The following is a 21,785-nucleotide window of genomic DNA, read 5'->3' as shown; positions in this document are numbered from 1 at the left end:
ATTTATAGAATTAGAAAATTACCAGTTGGCAACCTCTAACAAAAAAAGCAAGCTGGGGGAAAATAATTACAGAAGCTCAAACCATGCAAGAAATGGCTGCTGGGTAGCTTTTTAATGAAGGAGAGATGAGACTGACACCCCTTCAGCCATGGATTAAATCTCAGCATCACTAAAAGTGGGGCAAGCTGACACAGCACGCATCCTGGAGTGATACAGGAAGAACAATGCAGTACCACCTACGAAGTGTCTGCATCACCCAACAGTGTTCCGGAAGACTGTCTTCAAGTCCAAGTCACTTGCAATAGAGCACTTTATGAATCTGGGTTTGCTGCTGTCATGGAAAACCTCGTTACAAGCCACAAGCAAAACAGTAAGGCAGGTGGCATTTTCTTTTCCCTTTAGATGTACATCTGTGATGACCACAGAGTAACCACTGAGTCTAAGATAGACCCACTGGACATTCTTAAAATTACCCTATTTGTTCAAAAATTATGCCTCAGGAAAGGTGACTATAGCATGTTAACTTCCCTGGTGGCTCAGAGGTAAAGAATCTGCCTGCCAACGCAGAAGACACAGGTTGCATACCTCAGTCGGGAAGATCCCCTGGAGAAGGACGTGGCAACCCATGCCAGCCTGGAAAATCCCATGGACAGAGCAGCCTGTCAGTGGGCTACAGTCCATAGGGTCACAAAAGAGTCGGACCTGAGCGACTAAATAACAATTGTGCATTAAGTGATAGCAAAACACAGCTTGATACAGTATATACAGCACATTCCTGTTATTAAAAGGGTCATATTAAATGAGTTAATATGTGGAAAGCATAAAGTATAAAAAATAATGCCTGACAGGATAAGTGTGCAATAAATGTTAGTTCCTAGCAGCTGTTGTTATAATATCCCATATAATACTGTAATACCTCATATACTGACCTTGCTTAGGGGAAATTTTCCTAACCACTCTCTTTCTTAACCCTGTCCTTTCCTCAATTTCTTAAACATGAACTTTTCCTATATTCCCTCCCAAGAGCTCTATTGGTTCCATTAATTGTTCTCCTGGAAGAAAACTGAAAACAAATTTCAAAAGTAATACAGCTGCACTTTTTAATGCTGTGTATAAAGTTCTTGACCATAATGTGAATATTTATATACTGGGCCTGGAACAAACAGCAAGGTTCAACCACAATAATATTGTGTGTGTGTGTTAGTTGCTCAGTTGTGTCCTACTCTTTGTGACCCCATGGACCATAGCTCTTCAGGCTCCTCTGTCCACGGGATTTCCCCCAGGCAAGAATACTGGAGGGGGTTGCCATTTCCTTCTCCCAGGGATCTTCTCACCCAGTGATTGAATCCGGGTTACCCGCATTGCTGGCAAATTCTTTACCGTCTGAGCCACCAGGGAAGCCCACAATAATATTGGGGGTATGTTAAAATGCTTCAAAATTATTATTATTATTTTAAAATCAGACTTCTCTGAACTATTTGGAGGAAACACACTACCTATATCTAGGATACCGTGTTTTTATACACACAGCTGTTGTATCCTGTAATAGACATGTCATACCTTATCACCATTTCTATTTTTCTTCCTGTGACTCAAGGAAGGGTTCACGCCCACTTGAATACAGCTGGCCCAACGTACAGTATCACAAGAGACAAAGTCTGCCCTCAAGAAGTCCACCTTTCCACGGGATGCCAGCTCCTTTCCTTCCCTCCCCAGTCCCTGCCAGCAGCCGCCTAACCATTTCCTTCTTAATTCAGGGACTCAGGGCTGCTTCTTGCCACTCTTATCCACACATCCTCCCAGCACCTAATAAATTTTTTATACTGAAAAAAACAACAGCAACAAAACCTGACATACTTCATGTGCTACACACCTCTCAGGGGTATCTGCATTTTGAACAGGGATAAAGATATCTGACTGAATAAGTGAAATCCCAATGCAGAATTTAAGCTTAAGTATTAACTGAAGAATACTTGGAAGAAATAAGAGCTTCCTAGAATTACTTAAGCTGTTGCCCACCTGGCTCACTTAAAGTCTGCATCACGATGGACTTACTGTTTTAGCCATGCTACTGAAAGCTGCACCTGTGTGTGTGTGTGTGTGTGTGTGTGTGTGTATGTGACAGTCACTCGGTCAGGTCCGACTCTTTGCGGCCCCATGACTGTAGGCCGCCAGGCCCCGCTGTTCATAGGATTCCACAGCCAAGAACATTACAATAGATGTTGGCTTTATAATCCTGAACTCAAATGTAAATGTATTACTGCACAAAACAACTGTCTGCCTTAAGACCACTAAATCATTAAGAGATGAACCAGGGAGTGCAGCTGCAGAGCCCATGCTCTTAGTGATGTGACTAGCCCTTCTGCTCCAGCACATTTTGAAACTTCATTTTAATGAAGATATACCCTTGATATTACTTTTCCTTTAAAAAAGTGTGAAAAAAAAAAAAAACTAAAGGAAAAACTTACCTGGATGTAGTATGTGCCTTTTTCCTGAGCATACATCATTAGAAAACAATAATCTAGGTTTTGCTTTGTTCTCCATCTGAAATAAAAATATTCAAAAGTAAGTTAGGAATCGGACTCAAAGTTAGCAAAATAAGGTTAGATGTATATTTTATAATACGTAACAATGCTATAATATATGCACTACATATAATATCACATATATTGTATATATGATAATATGATATTATACAAAATGTACAGTTATATGTTGGTTTCCCTGGTGGCTCAGTGGTAAAGAATCTGCCACACACACACGCCAATGCTGAATATAGAGAAGTGGTTTTTTAAAAGCTAGTTAAAACACACACACACACACACACACACACACACATACAGAACTAAAGCTCTGAACCACTAAGTAAACTTCTCTAGAAAATACCTTATAAGCTGTTCTGAATTTAATGAGTCTATTCACTTTTTTTTTAAACAAACTCAATCCTAAATGTTTTAAGTAACATATTCATTGAGAGACAATTAACCAATTATAGAGACATATCTGTCTTTGTGACAAATTAACAACTCAAGAAATATAATAAATCTCTTCCCAAATCACCATTTTTGTCCTTTATTCTGGTTATAGACAATCCAAAAATGATGCTAATATCTCTTAGATTACTTTGTCTTGAACAACACAAGGAAAGCTTCTAACTCCTTCAATGTTAGAGATTTAGAGATAAATAAATTAACAGACTATTTTATTGCAATGTGATCCTGCAGAAGACTATTATTGTTTTTATCACTTTTATTGAATCAGTTCTCATTTATCTTCCATATAGACACGAGATTTCTATCTGGACTAACTTTTGAGTTATATTGAATATACTCTTAAGAAAAGTTATAACAGCACAGAGCAGCATGGTTATGAAATTCATTAGGTTGACCAAATTCAACCTCTCACCACAGAATTTCCAACCAAATCATCAAAAAGGCATTAGCTCTCACTAATTAGTTCAACCCTAAAATGAGGGCTTCCCTGGTGGCTCAGATGGTCAAGAATCTGCCCGCAATGTGGGAGGCCTGGGTTCGATCCCTGGATTGGGAAGATTCTCTGGAGAAGGGAATGGCTACCCACTCCAGTAGTCTTGCTTGGAGAATTCCAAAGACAGAGGAGCCAGGTTATAGTCCATGGGGCTGCAAAGAGTCTGGACACAACTGAGTGACTTGCACTTTCAAAATGAGTAAAGTTTTGATAAACAAGGATGACAGTTATTACATATTATACTCACAAAGGTGGGAGATTTTAAATACCACAGGCTCACCTTACTCTTTCTTTAGAATCTCCAAATGTCTCCTTTAAGTTTGTCAGGTCAGGATAATAGCTTTCAGGAGGTGATATTATTTCCACCAAGCCAGAACTGATTTCTTTAGAAAACCTGTCATGAGATAGGTGGGCTGAGTTATAGAAGTTCTGTGGGATTTTATATCTTAATGATCAACTTAGGTATTTAACAGAAAAATACACCAGTAAAGTATACTGTTACAGTTACAATGTGTTAAGTGAAGCAGCTCATCACTGATTCATTGAAATTCTAGGCCAACTGCAGGGACTGAAGTCCTAAAAAAAATCAGAATTCTTAAAAAGCAATCAAGGTGGAGGAAAAATAAGAAAGGAAAACAACCTAATGGATGTGTACGTATACCAATATACATACATATTTTAGCAAAACCAGTTTGTTTTTTTTTTTTTCATTTTCAGGAAGGCTTAGTTGTGGGATACAGAGTGTATGTCATTTTAAAATAGCATTTCTCACCTGGGGGTGATCTTGTCCTGTGAGGGTACATCAAACTATGTCTCGATGTCTGCAGGTTGTGCAAGGACAGGAAAACTTGTTCTAAAGTTTTTAAAACCCATCCTCACTGATTCAAATGCAATTTGCTTCGCATCTGCCTTCTTCCTTACTTCAGGTTTGCAAATCTCCACAAAATACAACTACCTGCCTTTACACAAAGGTTCCTGGCGCTTCACCGCCCTTTTTCCTGGGCTTGGTTTTCTTGCACACTGAGGAAGAAAGGAGCCAGCAGAAGCCTGGCATAAGCCCCTCAGACCTGCCCATGTGGTCTGTGGGAAGGGGGACCAATGATTGTCTGGTACCTATATTTAAGGATTCTACACCAATTTGTGCTTGTACAAAGGCTGCCAAGAAATTGAGCAATTGAGGGAAAACCTAACAAATGCACAATTTAATCCTGAACTATGCATATATTTATAAAAATCGCTGGTTTTGGCATACTGACAGACAAAGATAGAGCCACATTATCCTAGAGTTGGCAAACTCTTTGGCTTCTCTTTTGTCTTGCCTAATTTACATTAAAAAATATGTCTTTTGGGGGCAACAACAGATACATTTCAATCAAGAAACCCATAGCAGGACTAATTTTATGATATCACTATGAAATCTACAAGGGCAGTATTATAAAAACTAATGGTATTGGCGATGATGAGTCGGATAGCATCACCAACTCAATGGACAGGACTTTGAGTAAACTCAGAGAGATAGTGGAGGACAGGGAAGCCTGCTGTGCTGCAGTCCATGGAGCTGTGAAGAGTCAGACATGACTTAGCGACTGAACAAGAACAACAATGGTATCTGCAACTTACTGAGCTGTCCACCTATTACCTGCTATGTGCTCCACTCACAATAAACTATTAATAAACCTTTGCATATTTTTAGATATTATTTAGCACTGAGGTTTGAAACTGCTCCCTGACTAGCTGCCCTGACAGGAGAAAATTTTTCTCTTGGTAAACAGAGCGTGAAAGATTTAAGTGATCTCATTCAGTATCATTGTTATTCAGTCGCTAAGTCGTGTCCAACTCTTTGTGACTCCATGGACTGTAGCATACCAGGCTCCTCTGTCCTCCATTATCTCCCAAAGTTTGCTCAAGTTCATGTGCATTAAGTCTGTGATGCTAACTAACTATCCCATCCTCTGCCACCTCCTTCTCCTTTTGCCTTTCATCTTTTCCAGCATCAGGGTCTTTTCCAATAAGCTGGCTCTTGGCATTAGGTGGCCAAAGTATTGGAGCTTCAGCAACAGTCCTTCCAATGAATATTTGGGGTTGATTTCTTTTAGGATTGACTGCTTTGATTTTCTTGCAGTCCAAGGAACTCTCAAGAGTCTTCTCCAACACCACAGTTTCAAGGCATGAATTCTTTAGCACTCAGCCTTCTTTATGGTCCAACTCTCACATTCATACATGACTACTGGGAAAACCACAGCTTTGACTAGATGGACCTTTGTCAGCAAAGTGATGTCTCAGCTTTCTAATATGCTGCCTAGGTTTGTCATAGCTTTTCTTCCAAGGAGCAAGTGTTTTTTAATTTCATGGCTGCAGTCACCATCTGCAGTGATTCTGGAGCCCAAGAAAATAAAATCTGTCACTACTTCCACTTTTTCCCCTTCTATTTGCCATAAAGTGGTAGAACCACGTGCCATGATCTTAGTTTTTTTTTAATGTTGCCTCTCTCTCTACTCACTGTCTTCGAGGTTAAAGACTATTATTTGATAGTGTTATATATGACATTCAAGTCTTTTCTACAATGAAATACACCAATGTATCCCATCAAGTAACCTGATATACATACGTATACTTTATGATAATTTATATGTAAAAGACCAGTGGTAGGTGATCTAATGAACACTGAACTCCACAGAAAAATGAACTATAAAAGAAGGTATTTTCTTTTCACAAAAAGCAAGAGATCATAGTAACTAAAATATTTTCAATTCCATAATTAACAACTTACTCTTTCTCCAGGTTGGCTACAACACCATTTACATAATCAGTATCTGTCTGGGAGAGAAAAAAAAAATTACACCAACATTCATGTTTCTGTGTTTTTATATCTTTATTTCATATTTGATTTAACTTTTAAATCTGAACTTAAAGTTAAATAAAAGATTAAAACGTTCATTGGAAATATGAAATTTTCAGACAACTTATGGGATTTCCGTATGTTGTACTCTACTTTATGGCCCTGCCATATATCACTGAGTACTTACCAACACAAGAAGCAGATTCTCAAGTTTATATTGCTTTCAATTGTCTCTGTCTCCATTCAATTCAGCAGAAAAAAGTGAGCACAGAAACTATTTCTACTTCTGCAACATCCAAACTATAAGTAGTGAATAAATAAATACCAGACACAGCGTGCAATAGGGAAAGAATTTCCACCTCGAATCATAAAATCTAGGTTCAAGATTTGTGTCCTGAGCTACTGGTCTGTGTAATCTAAAGTCACTATGCTGAGCCTCAGTTTCCTATACTATTTAAAAGAAAAAAGGGTGGGAAGAGATAATATCGCAGAGACTATGGCATTAAATGATAAAGCTATGTAATAAAAAGCTGTGTTATTCCTTATTACTGTTACTATTTTATTTTTAGGCTGATAACGAGAATCCAAGTCAAGAGCATGTTAACAAATCAGAAAAAAAAAAGTTTAACAAACCTGTCCACTTCTAAAGTATATACAAGTGGACAGCCAATACTCCCAAACAATTTTAACCACAGTGACAGCTTAAAATGCTCAATTGTTAAAAGGAATCAATGATATATATAGCATGCTCTATGTTACAAAGACTGCCAAAACACTTCATACTTGAGGAGAACAACACACACCAAAAAAGATCAAGCTTTAAGCCTGGATATTACAAAACCACTGAATTTTTTTTAAAAATTGTTTTAGCAGAAGTCTTTTTGAAAAAGTATTTCAACTGTAATTTCTGTTCATTGAAAGTAACTCCTATTTTACTGTTAAAGACATAAGAGTGAGGCAACTTATTAAGAACGTAGCCTTCAAATTCTTAACAAAGAATTATGGGACTACAACTAACACACAACTCAAAACCTCCCATCCTTCCCCTACACAAACCCATCTCAAACACATCTCACCACTCATCAGGCTATGATTTTGGAGAACACAATCAATTCTGGTTTGTATAACCTTTAGTGAGTTTACTAATACCTGAAATTCAATTTGATAAGCATTTATTAAGAGCCAGTGATTTGCCTATCCAAGGAAATGGGAATACAAGACAAAGAAGAGCAGCTCCCTATCCCAGGAGGCTGGCCAAGAATAGGCCTATGTGAACACAGAGCTATCATGTAACGTATAATAAAACATAAAATGCAAGTCATCCATATCTAACAGTACACATAACCCTTATGTTGCACATTAACTGACATTAAGTAGCAAAATATTCATGTAAAGGATTATATAGCCTTTGAGATTTTGGAGGTTTCATTGCTTTAAAGAACCTTTTTCCTGAAATCTTTTTTATAAAGGTCTGTGGAGTTTTTTTAAGATTTTTTTAATGTGGACCATTTTAAATTCTTTATTGAATTTGTTACATACAGCTTCTGTTTTGTTGTTTTAAGTTGAGAGGCTTTGTGGGATCTAGCTCCTAGACCAGGGATCGAACCCACACCTCCCACACTGGAAGGTAAAGTCTTAATCACTGTACTGCCAGGGAAGTCCTACATGAAGACTTTTAAAAAGTTAATACTGTTACCCAATTATCAGAATGTATCTCTGAATCTGTGACTGAAATATGTTTATTCCAAGGGTATGTAAGTGATATGATGTGATTGAGATAGGTGGGGAAAAGAGTACACATACATTGGAAAGAAGAAAGAGCATTTCCCCCCCTTGGAATATCAAGTGTTGTTTATGGTTAAGCAAAATTACTATCTTTTAAATAGATGTATAAGTACATACTGAAACATGGATGAACCCTGAAGACACTAGGCTAAGTGAGAAAAGCCAGTCACAAAGGGCCACATACAGTTCATAACTGTACTTTTAAAAACTGTCCAGAATTTTTTTTTTTAATCTACAGAGACATAGTGGTCTACTAATTAGTGTCTAAGCCTAGAGGGAAAGCAGTATTGATGAGTAATGGCTAAGGGGTACAAAATTTCTTTTTTAGATGATAAAAAATCTTCTAAGATTGATTGAGATGATGGCTATAGAACTCTGACTTTAAATAGGTGAACTGTATGCTATGTGAATTCCAAATAAAAATCAAAAACACAAAACCAAGAAAAAAGTTAAATGTAGAAAAAGAAGGACTTCAGACTGTGCATACCAAACTGTGGGTCAGCTTCTCTTAGGGATATATAAGGAAACGTTTAAGAAGCATAGAAGCAGGTTCAAATAAGTCACCAATACTGATAATTCACCACTGTAAAGTCACACAGACGTAACAATGCATTAACATATGTGCTTGGCTTAAGAATCAATTTTAATAGTAGTGTATAAATTAGATGAAATGAAAGTAACAAATTCCAATCTTTATCTTAAATCAATAATTTATAAAGTTCAATTTAAAAAGAAATAATTCTTTGCCAAATGTCATGGCAGTCAGGAAATTGCAACAGAGTCAAAATATTTCACAAGAGCTTTTGATTAAACTCAATTAATATATAAAATATCATATCACTTTTCAATATGCTATAGGTGTTACGTTCTGTAATACTGCAAAGAACAAATATGTGAAACAAAAGTCTGTAAAAAGATACTTCTACAAATAAATTATAGAAACTTATTTCTAATGGTCTAATGAATAAAACAGAATGTTAGAGGCAACCTCCTATGAAAAATAAATATTGCAAATGTCAGAGAATTTTAACAGATACCAGCTGTAAAACAGTTACTTGGATGAAAAGAAGAAATGTTAAGCAGTAGATCAAAAAGAACATAAAATTTAAAAGACTGAATTTTAAATAACTTGAAGATAACAACTGTCTTTAAAAAACTGATTTTATGTTTAAAGAACATTTTTTAAATGTCTTTTATATATGGACAGAGGGGCCTGGCAGGCTACGGTCCATCAGGTTGCAAAGAGCTGGACATGACTAAAACAACTTATTACACACACACACATAAGATAGTAAATTTACTATCTTCTTTCTACTCATTTCATTCCACAAATATTTACTTGGTGTCTATGCCATAAGCAGGGATATTTATATCCACAGCATATCCATATTGTCAAGCTCTGAGTGCATGCATGCTCAGTTGCTAAGTTGTGTCTGACTCTGCAATACCATAGACTGCAGCCTGCCAAGCTCCTCTGCTCATGGGATTCTCCAGGCAAGAATACTAGAGTAGGTAGCCATTCCTTTCTCCAGGGGATCTTCCTGACCCAGAGATCAAACCCAGGTCTCCTTCATTATAGGAAGATTCTGAGCCACAAGGGAAACCGTTAGACAGGGTATGTGTAAGATAATCCACTGGAATACGTCACAGTGTAAATTTTTCTATTTTGGATATATTTTAGAGGGTATCAGTTCAGTTCAGTTGCTCAGCCATATCCGACTCTTTGTAACCCCATGAATCGCAGCACGCCAGGCCTCCCTATCCATCACCAACTCCTGGAGTTCACCCAAACCCACGTCCATCAAGTCAGTGATGCCATCCAGCCATCTCATCCTCTGTCGTCCCCTTCTCCTCCTGCCCCCAATCCCTCAGCATCAGAGTCTTCCAATGAGTCAACTCTTCGCATGAGGTGGCCAAAGTACTGGAGTTTCAGCTTTAGCATCATTCCTTCCAAAGAACACCCAGGACTGATCTCCTTCAGAATGGACTGGTTGGATCTCCTTGCAGTCCAAGGGACTCTCAAGAGTCTTCTCCAACACCACAGTTCAAAAGCATCAATTCTTCGGCGCTCAGCTTTCTTTATACTCCAACTCTCATATCCATACATGGCTACTGGAAAAACCATAGCCTTGACTAGATGGACCTTCGTTGGCAAAGTAATGTCTCTGCTTTTGAATATGCTGTCTAGGTTGGTCATAACTTTCCTTCCAAGGAATAAGCGTCTTTTAATTTCATGGCTGCAGTCACCATCTGCAGTGATTTTGGAGCCCAAAAAAATAAAGTCTGAAACTGTTTCCACTGTTTCCCCATCTATTTGCCAGGAAGTGATGGGACCAGATGCCATGATCTTCGTTTTCTGAATGTTGAGCTTTAAGCCAACTCTTTCACTCTCCTCTTTCACTTTCATCAAGAGGCTCTTTAGTTCCTCTTCACTTTCTGCCATAAGGGTGGTGTCATCTGCATATCTGAGATTATTGATATTTCTCCCGGCAATCTTGATTCCAGCTTGTGCTTCTTCCAGCCCAGCATTTCTCCTGATGTACTCTGCATATAAGTTAAATAAGCAGGGTGACAATATACAGCCTTGACATACTCCTTTTCCTATTTGGAACCAGTCTGTTGTTCCAGGTCCAGTTCTAACTGTTGCTTTCTGACCTGCATATAGGTTTCTCAAGAGACAGGTCAGGTAGTCTGGTATTCCCATCTCTTTCAGAATTTTCCACAGTTTATTGTGATCCACACAGTCAAAGGCTTTGGCATAGTCAATAAAGCAGAAATAGATGCTTTTCTGGAACTCTCTTGCTTTTTCAATGATAGAGGGTATACTACTACTACTACTAAGTCGCTTCAGTCGGTGTCCGGCTCTGTGCGACCCCATAGACGGCAGCCCACCAGGCTCCCCCGTTCCTGGGATTCTCCAGGCAAGAACACTGGAGTGGGTTGCCATTTCCTTCTCCAGATAGAGGATATAATATACTATTATTAGTATACACGTGTACAGCCTGGGAGTATGGGATCAATGAATTGCTGAGCAGGAAGGCTGGGTTCGCAATGCTATACTGGGTGAGTCCTGGTGAGATAGGAAGGTTGAAGTAGCCAAACAGGCCACCAGGTGGTAATGAAAATAGGCCACAAAAACAAGGATGCTATCATTCACCTCTTACGGTTACCTTCTAAATAACCTCTGCTGGCTCTCTGTTGAGGTCCTTTAATGGACTGGAACCTGGTGGTCCGGAGTCGACCGAGAAGAAAGTAAAGATCGCGCAGCCAGGCCCCGCGGCACCGGAGGATGCGGCGGGGGGGCATGGTGGCGGCACCGGAGGATGCGGCGGGGGGGCATGGTGGCGGCGGCGGGGTGGTGCGGCCCGGCGCGGGGGCGCTGAGCCCAGCAAGGGCCAGGCCGCGGGGGGCGCCCGCCCAGGATGTGAGCGCCAAGCACGCCGGGAGGGGAGGGCGGGCAGGAAGGACGCGTGGAGGAGCGGCGCCGAGGCGGAAGGCGGGAGGCGCGTCCGTTGGGCCCGTGGTGCGGCCACCGGCCAGCCGCCCCGTTGCTTGGGCGGGAGCGGGCCCGCGCCGGGGAGGAAGATGGAGATACACATCACGTGCCTGTTTCCTGAGCTGCTGGCCATGATCTTCGGCTACCTGGACGTGCGCGACAAGGGGCGCGCAGCTTAGCCCGGAGGCTCCGGGCATTCGCCAGGTGCAGATCCTGAGCTTGCGCCGCAGCCTCAGCTACGTGATCCAGGGTACGGCCAACACTGAGAGCCTCAACCTCAGCGGCTGCTACAACCTCACCGACAAAGGGCTGGGCCACGCGTTTGTGCAGATCGGCTCGCTGCGCGCACTCAACCTGAACCTCTGCAAGCAGATCACCGACAGCAGCCTGGGCCACATCGCCCAGTACCTCAAGGGCCTGGAGGTGCTGGAGCTGGGCGGCTGCAGCAACATCACCAACACCAGCCTCCTGCTCATCGCCTGGGGCCTGCTGCGCCTCAAGAGCCTCAATCTCCGCAGCTGCCGCCACCTCTCTGACGTGGGCATCGGGCACCTGGCCAGCATGATGCGCAGCGTGGCCGAGGGCTGCCTGGGCCTGGAGCAGCTCATGCTGCAGGACTGCCAGAAGCTCACGGACCTGTCCCTGAAGCACATCTCCTAGGGACTGACCAGCCTGAGGCTCCTCAACCTCAGCTTCTGCGGGGGCATCTCTGACGCTGGCCTCCTGCACCTGTCGCACATACGCAGCCTCAATCTGCGCTTGTGCCACAACATCAGTGACACGGGCTTCATGCGTCCGGCCATGGGCAGCCTGTGCCTCTCGGGGCTGGACGTGTTCTTCTGCGACAAGGTGGGGGACCAGAGCCTGGCTTACATCGTGCAGGGGCTGGATGGCCTCAAGTCCCTGTTCGGGTGCCACTTGTTGAGGTCCTTTAATGGACCAGAACCTGGTGGTCCGGAGTCAACCGATAAGAAAGTAAAGGAGAGAGAAAGAGGCTGATATTCCTTGGTCTACGCAGAAAGCAAATAAAGCCCCTGCACAGGGCCTGCTCTGTTCATGAAGGCCTCAGGTGCCCTCGCAATAGGGTGAAGGCACAGAGTGCCTTCTCAAGAGGGTCTTAGAAGCCCAGGCAGGAATGTGAACCCAGAGGACCTCTGTGCTCCAAGGAAATAGCCTGAGAGAGAGAGACAGAGAGATAGAGAGAGACAAAGAACGCAAGACATGGGGACCAAAGCTCTGATGGAGCAAAGGTGTTTTATTCAACATTGTGTGGTTATTTATACTGTCTTACAAGGTAGCCATTATCAGCAGAGATCAAATCAAAACTTATAAGTTATCAAGGAAACATGAGGTCATCCATATGAAAGAGAGAGGGTTGTAAATAATCACTTTTACCATATGGTTCATAAAAAGGAAGAGGGTACTTATCACTGTATACAGAAACTAATGAAGGAAATGCCTGGATTTCTCAGCCCCTGGGAGAGGCTTGCCTCTCCTCTTAATTCCTGAATATTCAGGAATTAATAAGGAACAGAGAATTCCTGATAGATCCAAAACAGCACACATGAAGCCTCCTGTTAAATGCTTCCTGACAGCTCTCCATCATTCCGTTGACAGCTTTGCTGAAGTCCTCTATCTTTGTTCCTAGTGGCTACATTTTCTTCCAGTTATCAGTCACTTTTTTTGGCTCCTTGGCATGCAGGATAACAATAATAAATTCTTGATACTGGACATCACAAATGGACAGGGCTTCCCCGGTGGCTAAGTAGTTAAAAAAAAAAAAAATCTGCCTGCCAATGCAGAAGATGTTGGTTCAATCCCTGGGCTGGGAAGATCAGCTGAAGAAGGAGCTGGCAACCCACTCCAGTAATCTTGTCTGGGAAATCTGGGAAATCAAACCAGTCAATCTTAAGGGAAATCAACCCTGAATAGTCGTTGGAAGGACTGATACTGAAGCTCCAATGCTTTGGCCACCTGATATGAAGAGCTGACTCATTAGAAAAGACCCTAATTCTGGGAGAGATTGAAGGCAAAAGGAGAAGAGGGCAACAGAGGATGAGATGCTGGATAGTATCACTGACTCAATGGACAGGAGTTTGAGCAAACTCCGGGAGATAGTGAAGGGCAGGGAAGCCTGGCGTGCTGCAGTCCATGGGGTCATAAACAGTCGGACACGACTTAGTGACTGAACAACAATAAACAACTGAAAAGCTGGGCAAAATATATGATCCAGTTCTTCTCAGACAGTGGCCAGCAGGCTGTGCAGGATGGCATTCTCCAAGAGAGAACTGAGCATCACGACTGTCCCGACTTTCGCCTGGAGACATTTCCAGATCACACTGCAGGAAGGGAAATCTGAAGACAGCAGCTGGAGAGTGCAGAACAGACTTGCCAAAAGGAGATTGACTGCTGCACAGAAAATGATGGTGCCCTTGCATGTGTGTTGGGTGGGGACCCAGTGAGAATTCCAGAAAGATAGCATGTACATGTGACAAAAGGATTAAAATGACAGGCATGTGCCACAATGGGGTTGGCGGCTCATGATAAATTGCAGACCTACCAATGAAGGTAACAAGTACCACAGTTAGCTTGTAGTTTCTGAAATAGTCAAGCTGTCAACCTAAAGGAAATCAGCCCTGAATATTCACTGGAAGGACTGTTGATGAAGCTGAAGCTCCAATACTTTGGCCACCTGATGCGAAGAGCTGACTCACTGGAAAAGATCCTGATGCCGGGAAAGACTGAAGGAGAAGGGGGCAGCCGAGGATGAGATGGTTAGGTAGCACCACTGACTCAACGAACATGAATTTGAGCAAACTCTGGGAGATAGTGGAGGACAGAGCAACCTGGCGTGCTACAGTATATGGGGTCACAAAGAGTTGGATGCAACTGACCAACCCATGAAAAGTCTCCGAGTTCATGAAACACAAGAAAAGACTGAAGAACTGTCATAGGTAGGAGAAAAGTAAGGAAACAACAGCTAAATGCAATGTGATACTTTGGCTTGTACGCGGGAATAGACAAATGACCTTAGGTGGAAAAACATGGAGTCTGAATCATGTCTACAGTTTGGCTAATAGCACTATGTCAATGTTAATTTCCTGGTCTTAATCATTCAAATGTGGCTACGTGAGTTATTAACATTAGTCAGTGCAGTGAAGGGGATATTCTGCATCACTTTTCCAACTTTTCTGTAATTCTAAAATTATTTCCAAATAAAGTATTTTAAAGTGATTTATTGGAAAAGACCCTGATGCTGGGAAAGACTGAGGGCAAGAGGAGAAGAGGGGTGACAGAGGATGAGATGGTTGGATGGCATCACTGACTCAATGGACATGAGTTTGAGCAAGCTCTGGGAGATGGTAAAGGACAGGGAAGCCTGGCATGCTGCAGTCCATGGGGTGGCAAAGAGTCAGACACGAGTGAGCAACTGAACACCAACAAAAGTGCCTTCAAAGAAAAAAAAGCCAGTGAGGCATCTTTTCTACCTGAAGCTCTCAAATGACTTTTTACATCAGCAGTTTGCAAAACAGACCCACTCTTTGTTTTCATAAACTAAAAACTTTACTGGAACACAACCCCACCCTTTTATTTACATATTGTTTCTGGCTGTTTGGGGGGCTACAACAGCAGAGTTGAGCAGCTACAGCAGAGATTGAACGTCCTGCAAAGCCTAAAACATTTGTCATGTGGCTCTTTACCAAAAATTAAAACTTTTTGTCAGTTCTCTGACTGAGGGTAGAAGTCACATTCTCGTGATAGCCTGGAGAGTCCAAAGCGATCTGGGCCAACCGACTCCTCCACCTGCTGCCCCTTGCTGAGCCCCTTATCTTCTCTGCTCCAGTCACACAGGCCTCCCCTTGCTGGTTCACAAAATGTGCCAAGCAATGCTCTCACCTCAGGGCCTTTGCACACACTGTGAGTCCACCTGGACTGTTCAGCTGCTGCACCCTTCAGGTCTTTACCCAAAGGTCCTGATCACTCACATAAACCATCCTTTGGCAACCTGGTACTTCCTTTATTATTCACTCTGATTTATTCTCCACTAGTACTTTGGCCATCTCATGTGAAGAGTTGACTCATTGGAAAAGACTCTGATGCTGGGATGGATTGGGGGCAGGAGGAGAAGGGGACAATAGAGGATGAGATGGCTGGATGGCATCACCAACTCAATGGATGTGAGTCTGAGTGAACTCCGGGAGATGGTGATGGACAGGGAGGCCTGGGCGTGCTGCGATTCATGGGGTCACAAAGAGTCGGACACAACTGAGCGACTGAACTGAACTGAACCATCTAACATATATTATTCACTACCATCTAACATATTACTGATATGTATTTGCTTTTTTATCTGTCCTTCTTGACAATGTAAGTTTCATTGGGCAGAGGCTTTGTTTCATTCAATGATATGTCTAACACCACTATTTCGGTAAATAACTGCTGCTGCTGCTAAGTCGCTTCAGTTGTGTCCAACTCTGTGTGACCCCATAGACGGCAGCCCACCAGGCTCCACCATCCCTGGGATTCTCCAGGCAAGAACACTGGAGTGGGTTGCCATTTCCTTCTCCAATGCATGAAAGTGAAAAGTGAAAGTGAAGTCGCTCAGTTGTGTCCAACTAGTAGCGACCCCATGGACTTAGCCCACCAGGCTCCTCTGTCGATGGAATTCTCCAGGCAAGAATAATGGAGTGGGATGCTATGCCTTTCTCTAGGGGATCTTCCCGACCCAGGGATTAAACCCAGGTCTCCCACATTGCAGGCAGATTCTTCACTTGTTTGAGCTACCTGGGAAGCCCAACATCTTTTTATTTATTTTTTATTTTTTTTTTATTTTTTTTTTTTTAATTTTAAAATCTTTAATTCCATTCCCAAACATGAACCCCCTCCCACCTCCCTCCCATAACATCTTTCTGGTCATCCCCATGCACCAGCCCCAAGCATGCTGCATCCTGCATCAGACATAGACTGGCGATTCAATTCATGATAGTATACATGTTAGAATGTCATTCTCCCAAATCATCCCACCTCTCCCTCTCCTCTGAGTCCAAAAGTCCGTTATACATCTGTGTCTCTTTCCTGTCTTGCATACAGGGTCGTCATTGCCATCTTCCTAAATTCCATATATATGTGTTAGTATACTGTATTGGTGTTTTTCTGGCTTACTTCACTCTGTATAATCGGCTCCAGTTTCATCCATCTCATCAGAACTGATTCAAATGAATTCTTTTAACGGCTGAGTAATACTCCATTGTGTATATGTACCACAGCTTTCTTATCCATTCATCTGCTGATGGACATCTAGGTTGTTTCCATGTCCTGGCTATTATAAACAGTGCTGCAATGAACATTGGGGTACATGTGTCTCTTTCAATTCTGGTTTCCTCGGTGTGTATGCCCAGAAGTGGGATTGCTGGGTCATAAATCAAGCTGCTAAAAAAATCACAGGTCAAAAATACTTTGGAAGCACCAAGACAGTTACCTGTGATTTAAATTCAAGAATAGAAACAACTAATAACTAGACAGATCATCAGCAAGTCTGCAAAAGGCATGAGCACTACATTCAGTAATGGAAAAGATTGTGAAAAAATATATAATATACGTATCATTGAGTCACTTTGCTGTATAGCAGTCATTAACATAATTCAACTATACTTCAATAAAAACTAATCAAATAAATAAAAATAAAATGAAAATATAGAAATGATAAAGGCAAGAAAACTAAGAGTCAGTTCTTTGAAAAGATCAAAAATGATAAGCAACTGAACAGCATCACAAGAAGTATTTCTACTTTCCCTGATGGCCAGTGAGCTGGAGACCTCAGAGAGGGAGGAGATGGGGAACAGAAGGGAAGGGAAAAGGGTGGGGCAGGAAGAATGAAGACAGTAGGCTGCTGTTTAGTCTAATAAACCTGGAGGAACGACTGGACTCTTGTGCATGTATAACTTGAATGCACTTAGCTTTGTGCATATATAACTAACACAAATTTTTCAAAAAAAGAAAAGCGTACAGAAAAAATTATTCTTGTGTAATTCCAGACTACAAGTTAAGGGCACCATCTACTGTCTAATGGATTTTTTTTTTTAATCTCCTCCAGTACCTTCCTCATTTTAGTACTTCAATAAATACTAGTTCAATGAGTGAAAGCATACTTAGAATGAAATCTATTCTTTTGCCTCTATTAAAAAAGATGACAAACAGGTAATGACGCAAGTTTGAGAAAATGCTAAGTCTAGCGATGGCCACTGTTTCTGAGGAAACTGCACTTGTCAGATGCTTTGGGGTGGAAGAAAGTCCCGAGGCATTGGTCAGAACTCCCGGCGGAAAGCACATTGAAGGGTCTAGCCAACACAGACTAAAGCATTCACACAGAGGTCACACGGGAACTCCACACGCACATCACACACGCTCACCACTAAGCAACAGTTATGACTGCAAACTCCATTTTCAGTAAAACCAAAGTTAGCAACCGAAATCCTCACACTCAGAAGGAACCCCGTTTGATTCCAGTAACCCAAGGTAACATGCAGAATCGTGAAGGCTAGCTATATTTGCAGGAAGCAGCCAGACTCTGCGGCAGTTACAAAGGCATGGTCTTTGATCAAAAACTAAAACAAATCACCAACTAGCCTGTGCCGCCTCCTCCCATAAATCAGGAGTCTAGAGAAAAAAGCCATTTCCTTCAATGAGGACTCACAAAGAAGGAACCAACACAGCAACTACGGAAAAATACAAGAAATAAAGAAGAGCTTCAACAAAACCTGTAAACAAAAGTAACTACGTCAATAGCCACAAAACAGGTGAGAAGTAAGGACCAAATACTTCTTCATTAATTTAAAAGAAAAACACACCCAGTTGAAGCTGTTGTGAAGCAACTGCAGATAGTAGAAATGACTGGAATGATTCTAAAATATACACAGAAATGCAAAAGACCTAAAGTATCTAAAATAATCTTGAAAAGAAGAGAATTGGAGGACTTAATCTTACCTGACCTCAACACTTCAATATTATAGTCATTAAGATAGTGAGGAGTTTGTATAAGGATCAACCTACAGATCAATGGAATAAAACAAAAAAAAAGACCCACACTTATAGGATCACTGGCTTTTCAACCAAAGCACCAAAGAAATCCAATGGGGAAAGGAAAGTGTTTCAATACCTGGTACAAGAGTAAAGGACATCCATATAAAAAACAGTGAACTTTAACATGACTACAGACCTAAAGCAGAAGCTGAAGCGTGAATTTTTCAGAGAAGAAAATCTTTATGATTTAGGGGGAAGCAAGGGTTCCTTAAGTCATGGGGAGCAACAGTTGTTACAGAAAACATTGACAAATTAAACTTCATCAAAATGAAAAAGTTGTGCTCACTAAGACAAGGCAAAAAGATGCACAGGCGTCCACAGATTGGGAGAAACATTCACAAAATCACGTATTTGACAAAGGAATGGCATCCACTATTTACAAAGAACTCTGAAAAACTCAACACCACCATCCAAATTTTTAATGGGCAAGGTTCAAATAATGATGGATAAATAGAGACGTGGTAAATACAAACACTAAAACATTAGCAGAATTTAGGTAGTATGTAAATAGGTACTTACTGTAAAATTATATCAATTTTGTTGTATGTCTTAAAGTTTTTATAATAAAAGGTACCATTCAAAAGTTCTTTATTGAAATTAAGACTTGACTCTATACAACTAAAGAATATATCATGTGCCAGGAAAAATGATCCACACAGAGTGGTTAAAATCAAGACATATTATAGCAAAATTATGTAGGCTTTAAAACTGAAAAAGAATCTTTTGGGCAATCAGACTAATTATGGACTACTTGTAGCAAAAAATAAGAAAGCTGGAATAACATCCATCTAGTTTCAGCAACAGCACTATAACCTCTTCAGGAAAAAAAAAGAAATTCCTCACAAGAACCTTTCTTAAGGAAAACGAGAAAATGAACTTCAATCAACAGATTTAAGTAGGTTAAGCAAGTAAGTAGATGCGGTTCCCAGGTGGAGCGAGTGGCGAAGAACCCGTGTGCCAGTGCAGAAGATGTAAGGGACACGGGTTCAATCCCCAGGTTGGAAAGATCCCCTGGAGTAGGAAATGGCAACCTGCTCCAGTACTGTTTGAAAAGGTCCATGGACAGAGAAGCCTGGTGGGATACAGTCCCTGGGGCTGCAAGTCGGACACAACTGATCACACACACCAAGTAAGCAGATACACTGTGAAGCATGAGGACCAAACTTCTCATTGTTGGAGAAAAAGATAAAACTAAGGAATGAGCTCGGAGGCTAGAATAAACCCTGTGGTATTGGGCTGTACCTACCAATAGACTCACAGGATGTATACAGACGTACATCATGGCCATGTAAGATGCTGACATTTGGGGAGATCGGCTACAGGGTATCTGGGAACTCAGTATAACTTCTGCAATTTTCCTACAGGTTGAAGATTATTTCAAAATAGTTTTTAAAAATGAAATGTGAAACTTCCCCCCAAAATAACCAATGCAAAAACAAAAAGCCCCTACCAACAAGAAAATTTAAGAAAACTCTTGGTCATTTCCTTGGTCAAAGAGGAAACACAAACCAAAATCACAGATGGTGCAGGGTAGGGGTAGGAAATTAACAGATACAAGGAACATAGCCATTTATAATAACTTTAAATGGATGATAATCTGCAGAAACATTGAATCACTATGCTGTACACCTGGAACTATAACACTATAAATACACTATACTTCAATTTTAAAAATCATGGACTAATAAGAATTGAAACATTTCACACTAGAACCTATGGGATATTAGTTCTTATATTAGCAACAGGAAATAATAAATAGCAAATAATAAATCAGTGTAGCATCTGGGTCAAGATGTTTGCAAAGTATAAAATGGAACAAACAAAAGCAAAAAAATTAACTGTTAAAAGCAGACATTAATAACTTAGAAAACAAAAAAGAGAAATAATAAACCTAAAAGATGGTTTAGAGGATAATAAATAAAACCAGATCCACTAGCTAACCCATTAAAGGGAAAGGGCATACAAATACAAACTCATAAACAAAGAAATTAAGGTGAAATCATCACAAAAAGAACAAGTACTTTGCTCTACTCTATATAAAGCAAATTTTCAAACTTTTATAAAACAAACCACTTTCTAGGAAGGCATTTTATCAAAACTGACAAGAAACCTAAGTAGCTCCTACTGTTCTAATACGAAAATCTGTTAGTATTATATCATCTACGTAGAAACGGGGAGAAAAATAATACATCCACGCCTACACTCGTGAAATCTCTCTGAATGGGTAGACGACCGTAACAGACGAGGGGGACGTACAGAGCATCGTGCTGAGTGAAGGAAGGCAGGCAGAGAAGGGCACATACCACACGACACCCCTTATGCGCAGAATCTGAAAAGAAATGATACAGACGGATGCATTTACAAAACAGAAGCACCCTCACAGACTTAAGAGAATGAACTTACCGTGGCCAGGGGTGGGGTAGGGGGGATGGAGGCGGGAAGGGATAGTCACGGAGTCTGGGAGAGACGCATACACGCTGCTGTGTTTAAAATGGATCGCCAACAAGGAGCTACAGCACAGGGCACTCTGCTCAATGTTATGTGGCAGCCTGGATGGGAGAGGGGTTTGGGGGAGAATGGACACATGTACGTGCGTGGCTGAGCCCCCCTGCAGTCCACCTGCAACTATCACAGCATCGTTAACTGGCTAATGTCCAATATAAAAGCTTTAAAAAAATCCAGCAGGCAAGGGGAACAGCCTTACAGGAGAGACTTTTTGAGGTATCTAACACACATTTATAATTTTTAAACCATGTGATCCTATTACCTGACCAAAAAATTAACTAAGTAGCAAATAATTTTCCCTTGCAAATAAAATATAGAACAAAAACTAAAAATCCACAGCAACTGGATCAATTCTCTCTGGTTATTATTCAATTTGTTTTCATTTATAAATTTACCTGCTCTGCAAATCCTGCCCATAGGCCTGCTAACCAACTAGCACTATTAACTCAATTTAAGTCAAAGGATTTAAAGAAAGCACACTAAAGGTCTCTGGCACTCTCACTGCAAAACACAAACTAGGATGTATACAACAGTAAAACCGGAAACTGAATAAAAAGCAGAACTGTTCTCACGCCAAATATTAAGCACTCCAAA

At 41.1% G+C, this 21,785-nt stretch overlaps 2 protein-coding genes across 9 annotated transcripts in view; one reads left to right on the top strand and one right to left on the bottom strand.

Moving 5' to 3' along the window:
• The window catches only part of MGAT4A (alpha-1,3-mannosyl-glycoprotein 4-beta-N-acetylglucosaminyltransferase A), a 124,808-nt gene that overhangs the window by 30,102 nt on the left and 72,921 nt on the right, over positions 1-21,785 (bottom strand). For 5 of the 8 annotated variants that reach the window (XM_015094497.4, XM_012173800.5, XM_060413948.1 and 2 more), the window contains exons 6-8: positions 6,257-6,303; positions 3,767-3,880; positions 2,469-2,544 (exon numbers count right to left, since the gene is read on the bottom strand). In XM_015094497.4, the coding sequence (XP_014949983.1) occupies positions 2,469-2,544; positions 3,767-3,880; positions 6,257-6,303 (237 nt within the window). Of the gene's footprint in view, positions 1-2,468; positions 2,545-3,766; positions 3,881-6,256; positions 6,304-19,932; positions 20,045-20,942; positions 21,016-21,785 lie in introns of all 8 variants that reach the window. The other 3 variants (XM_060413945.1, XM_060413947.1, XM_060413946.1) reach the window with 1 other exon arrangement.
• Positions 11,602-13,254, top strand: LOC105612510 (F-box/LRR-repeat protein 14). Its single transcript, XM_012175812.4, is given in 3 exon segments — positions 11,602-11,781; positions 11,783-12,517; positions 13,224-13,254. Coding segments are annotated over 3 exon segments (852 nt in total). The 5' UTR covers positions 11,602-11,695.

The sequence above is a fragment of the Ovis aries genome, chromosome 3, assembly GCF_016772045.2.
Source record: "Ovis aries strain OAR_USU_Benz2616 breed Rambouillet chromosome 3, ARS-UI_Ramb_v3.0, whole genome shotgun sequence".
Taxonomy (NCBI): Eukaryota; Metazoa; Chordata; class Mammalia; order Artiodactyla; family Bovidae; genus Ovis; species Ovis aries.
The sequence above is the reverse complement of the archived record's forward strand: the minus strand, read 5'-3'. Positions and strand labels throughout refer to the sequence as shown.